Source organism: Limulus polyphemus, unplaced genomic scaffold, assembly GCF_000517525.1.
Source record: "Limulus polyphemus unplaced genomic scaffold, Limulus_polyphemus-2.1.2 Scaffold1628, whole genome shotgun sequence".
NCBI classification, from domain to species: Eukaryota; Metazoa; Arthropoda; class Merostomata; order Xiphosura; family Limulidae; genus Limulus; species Limulus polyphemus.
In genome coordinates, this window is record NW_013667238.1 from 151884 (window position 1) to 163587 (window position 11704).

At 33.2% G+C, this 11704-nt stretch overlaps 1 protein-coding gene across 1 annotated transcript in view; it reads left to right on the forward strand.

Moving 5' to 3' along the window:
* Positions 1–11433, forward strand: part of LOC111087002 — a 19725-nt gene extending 8292 nt beyond the window's left edge. The window contains exons 3-6 of the mRNA XM_022392051.1: positions 2906–2991; positions 3898–4034; positions 4453–4662; positions 11065–11433. Coding sequence (XP_022247759.1) covers positions 2906–2991; positions 3898–4034; positions 4453–4662; positions 11065–11115 — 484 coding nt within the window. The 3' untranslated portion in view covers positions 11116–11433. The remainder of the gene's footprint in view (positions 1–2905; positions 2992–3897; positions 4035–4452; positions 4663–11064) is intronic.
* The last annotated feature ends 271 nt before the right edge of the window (positions 11434–11704 follow it).

The window sequence follows — 11704 nt, forward strand, 5'->3', positions numbered from 1 at the left end:
GCTCCAGTTTCATATTCGACGGTTAAGTAATTGCCTCAAAATGTTTTTGCGAAATTTAGGTCATTTAATCATTAAAAGCCTTACATTTTCATTTTGTACAATGTTAAGGTTTCCTATGATGACTTTTTGAGTAGGCGTGCGAATGTAACCAAAAATAATACAATGACAATCTGAAGAAATAGTGTTGTTCAGTTTGGCATTATTAATGTTATCTATAACCCTGTTGTAATTACAAATTATGTTTCCTTTGACTTTTTGTAAGGTCTTACTCTGTTGGAAATTCATTATTACAGGTTGTAAGTAATAATTTCTGTAAGGACTTTTTCAAGTAATAGATTTTACATTAGTAAGCTCTATGCTTATTTCAATAAACGGAACAACGAGGAATACTTTTGTTAGATATTTCCTGTTTATTTTTAAAGACTGCTAACAAGTGACACGTTATAGCTAACTTAAATTGATAATCAACATCCGTAGACTTGGATCTCAAATTGATTTGAATAAATTTAAGTTTTTTTTTTTTTTTTTACTGCAAGGCTTCGTAATGCTACATAAAATGAAGTGACCTTTTGTTAGGCATTTTAGAAGTAATTCCCCTCTTAAGCTTAATGGTGCTATTAGTTCTATGTTTTTGTTTCTTTTCGCTTTGACTACGGGGAATAGGTTGAATGGGTTGTCTAAAATAACGATTAGTTGGAAATTTGCTACTCTGTAAAACGTTACTTTCAGTTTAATTGTATGGTTTAGTTCAAATTGACAAACAGCCACAATCTTGTTCATTTGTAGTTTTTTCTTTCTTCTGGTTTAGTCCTGTTAACTGGCGAATCATTACTTCTTCATCCAGAGGTTTTGTCTTTCTTCTGGTTCAGTCTTGTAAACTAGTGGATCATTACTTGTTCCTCCAGAGGTTTTGTCTTTCTTCTGGTTCAGTCTTGTTAACTAGTGGATCATTACTTGTTCATCCAGTGGTTTTGTCTTTCTTCTGGTTCAGTCTTGTTAACTAGTGGATCATTACTTGTTCATCCAGTGGTTTTGTCTTTCTTCTAGTTCAGCCCTGTTAACTAGTGGATCATTACTTGTTCATCCAGAGGTTTTGTCTTTCTTCTGGTTCAGCCCTGTTAAATAGTGGATCATTACTTGTTCATCCAGAGGTTTTGTCTTTCTTCTGGTTCAGTCCTGTTAACTAGTGAATCATTACTTGTTCATCCAGAGGTTTTGTCTTTCTTCTGGTTCAGCCCTGTTAACTAGTGGATCATTTCTTGTTCATCCAGATTACCAAAAAGACATATAATAATTTCATATATCAATATTTTAATTATTCTGTTCATACGTTGAAGACTTTCTAGTTCTACCAATAGGATACATTAAATGTAATGATCCACTAGTTAACAGGACTAAACCAGAAGAAAGACAAAACCAAACTATTTTATCTCTTAATTCTTCCACGTAAGCAATTAGACGTTTTTCTTACGTACAGAGCCTTGAATTATTTTTAACTAAACAAGTTAAATCTTTTCTTGTGAGGCAGCTTCTATGAGTACTGTATTGAACTGAAGTATCGTGGCTACAAATTATGTTAGAACATGTGAATTACCTTCTACGACTACATTGTTAGATGAGTGTCGTGGCGCTAAACAACTTTACAACATGTAAGACATTTTTTTTATAGTTACATTATTGGATTAGAATATTGTAGCTACAATCAATGCTATGGTTACATTTCTGGGTTAGATTGTCGTGGATATGTTATTACTTCAGTTGAAGATGTATACATCTGCCAGAACCTGTAGCGTTAGTTCTATCAGACCCCGGGTTGGCGTTACCATTCTCAGTACCAGAAACGGTCAGCAAATTGTTTGCAGCCATCCCAGTACCATAATGAACTTTTTTAACCAGAATACACCCGATCCGGTATTACAAATTTTTTGTCGAATATATATATATATTTAAACATGTAATAAGGTTACCAGTGTCAAATCCTGACTTCACCAATCTGAAAACTATGGATAAGAGACGTATAATAGGCCCGGCATGGCCAGGTGGTTAGATCACTCGACTCGCAATCCCACTATTCGTTGGTAAAAGAGTAGCCCAAGAGTTGGCGGTGAGTGGTGATGACTAGCTGCTTTCCCTTTATTCTTACACTGCTAAATTAGGGATGGCTAGCGCAGATAGCCCTCGTGTAGCTTTACACGGAATACATAACAAACAAACAGATGTATAAAATATTTAAAAATGATAATCATACTATATTATATTACTCAACAGTAATATGTAGTATACCTATTCACTGTATGGAAGAGGTGTTATTACAACAAGTTGAACTCTATGTACCCGGAGGGGGGGGGGGTTAACAGACCACAGTTATAATAGGAAGAGACTACAAGTTCAATTATGCAGATCTACTAAAAAATCTACAGTAATAACTATAATTAGTGTTAAATAGTTCTAATTATGAATAACAGACAAACTACAAAATGCCTCTGATAACTGCATATTATCGTTGCTAGCGGTGTTTTCGGCCCTAAACCCACGAGCACCGGACGATGTTGGGCCTGCTTAGCGACATTACCAATATCCAAAGCAGAACTGTCACATGTAAAGTTTCATGTATCCTACCTATCACATTTGATCAATATAGTTTTTAATATCTATGGAATTTGGTGTTATATATTAATTTAGCGAATACTATTTTTAGATAAAATACGCATTAAATTGGTTACGTTTAATATTGTAAATGAATTACTGTAAGTTACAGAAACACTTATTTCGTATCTGGCAAGTTCCAGCTATATAATTTCAGTATAATACGATAAAGACACTTACAAATTCCCTATTGGATAAAATGTTTTAGGTCCTGTCATGTTAATTAGAAGTAAAAGTTGATAATCTTGTTTTATTTCAGACCTGTACATTCGCTTGAAGACGAAGAATCCCCCAAACTCGATGCCCAACTTCTTGATCTTATTTCAACAAAACATGATTTTTCAGGTAAGACAATGTGCATTTAAATGCATGATTTATGATTATACAAGTTGTTAATCTATATGCTCCTCCATGTGGCTCAGCGGTAAGTCAGACTTCTTATAACACTAAAAATCGGGCTTAAATGATGCCTTTGGTAGGCACAACACAGATAGCCGTTTGTAGAGCTTTGTGTTTAACAACAAATAAACAATTTAATTTATCTATTTATTTTCTTTTAAAAACAGATAAATTATTATTGTTATCGCGGAACTACCTAAATTCTGCATATTACTAATGACTGTGCTAAGGTTTAATTATATTTCTTACTGTTTAACATTATACGTACTTGGAAATTTCGGTTCTCTTTTGTTTAACTCGTTCCGTGTCAGGCTTTTATGGGGGTAAATAAGCTAAAAACATCATGTTTTTTGTTTCAGTTTTTGATAGCCTATTGTAATACATGATATTTTCGAGCAAATAATTAAAAATGCGTTGAGAAATAGTTTGCACGAATTAACTCGGGCAAATATTTTTGAAACATAGATGGCGCCCGAGCTATATCGGGAAATCATAAAGGGGTTGGTGATCATTATCTATTCATATGCTCAATGACATTTTGATATTTAAGTTATAAAAAATTAATTGAAACTAAATACAAGAGTGTTATTTTTTTTATACCGTACTACCTCATAGTCTGTTCCTATCAATGAGCACATAATATTCTAGGGTTAATCTAAAGACGTAGGGATGCCATTTCATCCTTCCTGCCTTTAGAAAAAACTGCTACTTGTTGTTTGTGAACTTAATCTAATATATTGAAAAAATATTCAAAACTTCTGTGTTGCAGCTCAAGAAATATTGGAAATCCTGACAGTTGTTCTGTTAGTAGTATCGTTGAACTCATTTTTCTTGTTTCTGACTCGTATACAGGACCTCCAGATGTGACTCATATAAGTGCAAATTGGGGTCATGCTTTAACAGTGGAATTCCACCCAAGGGATTTTTCTGAGGAAGTTATACTTCGAATGGATAGAAAACCATTGTTCAGTCCATCACAGGCTATTCGAGTATGTGACATAAATACTCAAAAATAAATAAATATATATATGTATATATATATACCACAGTAGTCTAAAAACTGGAAACAAGGTATTGCTAAAATGATATTTTATACCACATCTCTGATCAAATTAGTAATTGTTGGGTTTGTTAATTAACTGAATTAGTGATATTTGAATATGTTTTTTTCAACTTTCTCGTTATATTATATAGTATTTATACACGGAAATGATTTTTCTTGCAATCAGATAAGAGCTCAAATGGCAGCTACTACCTTTTACTATATGTATTATCGACTGAGAACACTATTAGTTGTAACATCTGAAGAACAGTTTGTTCTTGTATTCTCTGTACGAAAATAAATAGTAATAACACACAGCCCCATAAACTTTGATTGTTTCTGTAACTGTTTGTTCTTCGTTTCAGTGGAGTGAAGGTGAGAGCGGAAGCAGAGATAGGGTAGCTGGTGAAGGAAGGCCATCAACGTTCGCTGTTATTGAAAACCCTGAGTGCATCCCTGAAAGAGAAAAATGGGTGCCAAGTCCAGTAGAGATGTCATCGCTGCAAAGGATTGAAGAAGATGACAGCGGAATTACAGCAGAAACTCCTTTGATGAGTGGTCTTCTGGAAGCAGAAGTTAGTTGCATTTCGATTAATTTTATTGTATTTCGTAGTTGAAAAATCACAATGAATTTATAGATCAGATTACTTTATAACAGAACTTTATTTTCTAGTCTCATTTCAAGGTTTTGACATGCAAGATAATTATCTTGGTTGAACTCTAACCAGAATATTTACAGAATTATCAAACATTTGGGACATAAGTTTTGGCATCATTCATTATTCGATCGATAAGCTAAAAAAAAAACACCGATACAAATTATCGTCTGTGAATTCTTTAAAGTTTACAAACAAATAAACACCCTACACTATTTAATCAAAATTAATCTCGTAAAATGTTTGTCTGGTTCTACGGTTTGCTTGTTTATATTATTTCAGTCTCCTGAACGTAAGATTTTAATAGAGAATTGGTTTTAATTTTCCCGCAAAGCTACACGAGGGTTATATACGCTAGCTGTCCATAATTTAGCATTGAAAGACTAGAGGGAAGGCAGCTAGTCATCTCCACCCACCGCCAACTCTTGGGCTACCAACGAAATAGTGGGATTGACCGTCACATTATAGCGTCCCCACGCCTGAACGAGCTAGCATGTTTGGTGGGATGGGGATTCGAAACCGCGACTCTCAAGCGCCCTAAATACCTGGCCATTTAATAGAGAAACTTTAGTGTTTTTGTTTTTTACTATTATCACATATAGTGAAGAAATACTCGAGTGTTTGTCAAATATTATCTACTGCCAATTTTCTTGGTATTCAATTGTCTAATTTCAATGCACAGATAATGTGAAGCAATTATATGAAAATTCTAAATAAAACAGTAGTGGACGACTTAAGGCGTCGAATATATATATATAGCGTCTATTATAGTTTTACAATATACAATAAAGTGAATATATATTGAAAGAATATCAATAAATTTAGAAATAGAGCAAACTGTGAGTCACACAAAGTGTACAAGAAAATATTAACCACCATATATTTGCCATATATTTGGCGCCCTCTGGTAATAACAGCTGGATAAACAAGGTTATTATAAACATTTTTTTTAAAGAAAAGTTTGAAAAGTATTTAGATGAGCGAATTTAGTTTTAATAGTATTCGTAACATAATGTTTCAAATGTAACATAAGTTTTAACTGTTTTAGTGGAACACGTTGAAAAATGAACCGCAAAACTCTACCAGTTCATTCTTGACGTACTAACAAATCTAAAATTTTAAAACTGCTATAACAACCATTAATATTTCAGTTAAATGAACATATTTTAAAATTTATACATCATGATTATGCGCCAAATTGTTGCATCCATGCAACGGTTTGTTTTAATTTCGCGCAAAGCTAATCGAGAGCTATCTGCAATAGCCGCCCATAAGTTAACAGTGCTAGACTAGAGGGAAGACAGCTAGTCAACACCGCCAACTCTTGGCCTACACCCTTACCAACAAATAGTGGATTGAAAGTCACTTATAATGTCCCCACGGATGAAAGGGCGAGAATGGTTGATGATAGGACATCTATACATTAAAACTATACTTTACAATGGGCATCCATACAATGAAACTATACTTAACAATAGATAAATATTATACAACTCTTCTATATGGTGTAGTTAAATGTGTTTTTAAAAGGTTTTTATTATTGTTGTTATGTGTTTTTAAAATGTTTTTATTATTGTTGTTATGTGTTTTTAAAATGTTTTTATTATTGTTGTTATGTGTTTTTAAAAGGTTTTCATTACTGTTGTTATGTGTTTTTAAAATGTTTTTATTATTGTTGCTATTTTATTAATCCAATAAACATTTTACAGTATAAAAAAAACAACAGTCAATAGATAAATACGGTTATGCTCTTAAACGTTATGGTTCTTTCTTCCAGTACCTACATTGGAAAATAGTTAAATATTCTAAGAAGTTGAACTTCAACTCAAAAACAAAATAGGAAATATAATTTTATTCGAACTGATTGAGTTTATTCGCCATCAGTTTGTAGAGTATCAGATGGCCAAGAAACAATAGTACTTTAAGTCAATAGGATTTCATATAAATACATATAAGCCAGATGTGACAATAGCAAATAATGATTTATCATTAAAAACAATTTACAAACCAGTTCTACCAGTTTATATTTCGTTCTGTGCAAAACAATTAAAGGATAATTGAAATTTAGTATATTTTAGCAATGTTAAGGCACAACCAGTTTAATAATTAATATTAATCGCCTTCACTTATTTTTTAAGGGAATTTATAATCGAATGATCCAACATGTAGTCTAAAACATAAATCATTAGTCACTCAGTCCAATTTGTAAATGACCATTGGCCTTACAATTCGTGACATTTCGTGTGGACAAAAAAAACATGATTAACCCCCATACAGTGCTGTTCCCAGAGAATATTCAGTGTCTGGGATCAATTTGACCACATGTGATGCAAGTCTCAAAAGCATCCCCTGCATCCCCGAAAATACTGAAGTGCAGTAGACGTGAAGGTTATCTGGTCAGCCCTCAATCATGTTTTTGTCAAAAATGAGTCGATCAGATTTTATCATGATAAAAAATATCTTTATCTTCCACTAGGCTGAAAACAGGATCCGCAGCACCAGCTTATAATAGCACTAAGGGTTGTATGATGTGGTTTCTATAAAGTGTGGCATGCTCCCCCATGTGGCTCAGCGGTAAGTATGGTGGTTTACAATGCCAAAATTTGCTTTCGATGTCCGTTGTTGGCAGAGTACAGACAACCCTTGTGTAGCTTTTAGCTAAACAGCAAACAAACAAATAATTGTACCAAAGTTTATACCTGACAAGCCCATACTTCCACCATGGCCATATTTCATCTATGAAATCAGATTGAATCTGGTTATATATTCTCTCCAATAAATATCTGCCAAAGTTTATTCCTGACAACCATATACTTCCACCATGGCCATATTTCATCTATGAAATCCGATTGAATCTGCTTATAGATTCTCTACAATAAATATCTACCAAAGTTTATTCCTGACAACCCCATACTTCCACCATGACCATATTTCCCATGGTGGAAGTATGGGGTTGTCAGGAATAAACTTTTGTAGATATTTATTGGAGAGAATCTATAACCAGATTCCACCTGATTTCATAGATGAAATATGGTCATGGTGGAAGTATAGGGTTGTCAGGAATAAACTTTGGCAGATATTTATTGGAGAGAATCTATAACTAGATTCAATCGGATTTCATAGAAGACATATGGCCATGATGGAAGTATGGGGTTGTCAGGAATAAACTTTGGCAGATATTTATTGGAGAGAATCTATAACCAGATTCAATCTGGTTTCATAGAAGCCATCAGATGAGTAGATAAGTGACCTGAAATATGAATTATTATTAATTTAAATATAGCAGTCCCAGTTATTACTTCGAGGTGAATCTCTGAGTTTAAAGTTGATCTCATTGAGGTCATTTCCTCAGGAGGAAAGGGAAGAAGACAATTGTAGACTGTTGTTGTGGTTTGGCTATAAGTGTGTCAAAGTGCTATTAGAAGAATGTAACCCAACTACGAAATTAATGGTACAATTGTCTGAACACTTACGCAAACAGACAATCACCCACAATACAAACAGACATCCGGTATGTGTCGATTCTGATTTGCTGCTATCTTAGGGTACCCGCTCTAAGAATGAATTAGATGTCCACAGTTGCAACAGAAGCTCGTGTTAGTGTTACAGACGGTTCAATAAGTTGACCAGGCGCCCAAGGAACTGCATTTCACTTACAGCAACGAACAAAGAAACACATCAGAAGCAGAACAGTGGCCCAACCACTTACCGTGAAATGTTCGTTTCTGAGTTGTGCTTCATTCTAAACAGTGAATAGGCAGATATTTATTGGAGAGAATCTATAACCAGATTCAATCGGATTTCATATAGGAAATATGATGATTTATATAATAATACACTAAAGGAAATGAGTGAAATTATATCAATTATTCATATTTCAGATCACCTATCTACTCATCTGATGGCTGATTTATACAATAATACATTAAAGGAAATGAGTGATATTATATCAATAATTCATATTTCAGATCACCTATCTACTCATCTGATGGCTGATTTATACAATAATACACTAAAGGAAATGAGTGATATTATATCAATAATTCATATTTCAGATCACCTATCTACTCATCTGATGGCTGATTTATACAATAATACACTAAAGGAAATTATATAAGCAGTTTCGTATTGCCTTAAGTTTAATATTACATTTCCATTTATTTTTTAAAAGCTTAGCGGTGCATTGATAAGTTACAGTTGTCGTTACTTTCAATAATAATACTTTTATTCAAACTTTCATGATGAGAATATACTTTCTCAGTTTTAACTTTTCTACTTCAAGTACTTTTAAGCCGATCATGTTCAGTAAAGATTTTATACATTATCTGGCTCTGCCCTCCTAGTGTAACACTGAAGAGTTCAAATTAGTCATGCTCATGTAGTTTCTTATTACTATGAGCTTTCATAAGCTATCTGAATGAATAACAAATTGATTTTTCTACTGTTCGTTTCATCTGCTAAATTAGTAAAATGCATGTTTCAATGAATTGAGAAGACATTTAGCCTTGATTCACCAAGAATGTTTTTACCGACTTCAAAACTTTATAAGCATTCTTCTTGATTGTTAATGGGCTATTTTTCTTTTGCAATGTGCATACGTTGATTTCTTGTAACGTTAGTAGTCAATTTTCTTTATGTTTTTTTTTTCTCTTTTTGGTGTAATGTTTTGTTGTTGTAACAGATATCTGGAAAAGTCAATGGATCGCGTACTCCATAAATCATTTCTTATTGGGAAGATAATAGCACTTTCTCAAATGGTTTTTGGAATTTTCATCTACACAAAAAACTTTAACCATCATTGAGGAACGAAAATTTTCGGCATGGTCAATAACTTCTGTATTTCACAGGAAATTCGAAGAAAAATCTGAAGCCAGACTAAGCAGAACTCGAATCATAAGTTTTGTCAGACAGGAAGACACCACGAACTCTTAAGATAGTCTTTTTTTTATAACTAGTATGAGGAATAGACAGTAAGTCACTTCGATGATGACGACCCTGTTTTAAGATATTATTGTTTCGTGACTTGCTAGTTTCCGCCATGTTATACATAACAGTCACATAGGTCAGAATTTAAGTGAGACACTTCGATGTTTCTAAATGTTTCCGTCTCCAGGATTTTACTCGCAAACGATCTGAACTGGTAAAATCTAGGATTGTCACAAGAGAGAAGCTTTTAAGGTTAGGGAGCGGTTGAAAGGATATGTGAAACGACTGTCGCTATTGACAGATTGAACGCATTTCCGACAACGTGACGACTGCAGCTTCACTTCTCAAGGAACACTTTCTGTCCGTTAATTTAGATTAATGTGATCAGACACCAACAAGAGAACCTTGAGCTTACACAGCTTTATGTTATGCTCCTACGGATTAACTCATACTAACTAACCCTTTAAATATGTATATAATATATGGAATCTCCCTTAAGCCTTACAATGACAGTCGCATTAAACTAATAATCTGTAACAACTTAAGCCTTTGAAAGCATCTCTAGAACATCATGAATGATGTTTTTTATAAAGTCAGGTAATCATGCAGATGAGTAGATATTTGACATGCATATATAATTTTATTTAAATATGATATCGAATGGACTTCATAACTGAGTCCAATTTGTAATTAGATATTTTTAATTGTGTATCTTCTTTAAAATGATTTAATTTGTTGACGACGATCTATGTTTATGATACAAATAGTTTGTATGATACTTTACGATCTATATTTATGATACAAATAGTTAGTATGATACTTTATTTGTATCATAAACATAGATCGTAAAGTATCATACAAACTATTTGTATCGTAAACATAGGTCGTAAGTTAGTATGATACTTTACGATCTATGTTTACGATACAAATAGTTAGTATGATACTTTACGATCTATGTTTACGATACAAATAGTTTGTATGATACTTTACGATCTATGTTTACGATACAAATAGTTAGTATGATACTTTACGATCTATGTTTACGATACAAATAGTTTGTATGATACTTTACGATCTATGTTTATGATACAAATAGTTAGTATGATACTTTTAGAAGACATCGTGTAATGTAGAATAACTTCAACCTGAATAGAACTGAAACCTTATTGGTTAAATTTAAAAAAAACAGGTAGTCTGAATTTTAGGAAATCTTACAAGAGAGCTAGCAGGGATATCAAAAAAAAAATTGCAGAACTAAAGGATCATGATTAACGTTTCTTGAAACTAGTGATCTTTAAAACAAATTGCAGAACTAAAGGATCATGATTAACGTTTCTTGAAACTAGTGATCTTTAAAAAAATTGCTTCCTTTCTACTTTTTTAATCATCTTTCAGATTTCACAACAGTCCATGAAGGAGGGCCACATACTTTCCACAGCAGTGTGAAAAAGGCCTTGTGTTGTGTCCAAGTCGTTGTCGGAGCTTCTTTTATGGTGATTAACGCAGTGTGAAAAAGGCCTTGTGTTGTGTCCAAGTCGTTGTTGGAACTTCTTTTATGATGATTAACTTGGTGCCTTGAGTAATGTAACTGTAAAAAAGAAAGATAATTGTTTTTGTTTTGTTTTTTTTGGTCAAGCGGAGCTGGGAAGAATTTCTGTTGTCTTTTACAAACTCTTACGCCATGATTTCAGAACCACGGCTGTGTCAAGTCACGTGTCACAATTTTAAGGTGAACATTTTGGTATTCGTTGTTTTTACATGATGTTGCGGTGATTATGATAAAAATGTTATACACATGGAAAGATATTGTAAGTCATTATTGTTGTGAATGTCCAAAATAAATTATGCTTAATATTTCTTTGCATGAGAATGTTTTGTTTTTAAGAAAGTAACCAATCACGAACATACGTCTGTGCAAAATAAAGGAAGCTATTTTAATTGAACAAAACATCCCTGCCCTAAACCAACACCCCATGGTGCAAATATACCTTTACTAAGCTGTTAAAACTATCTCCGGTCATGTGACCTCTTTGTT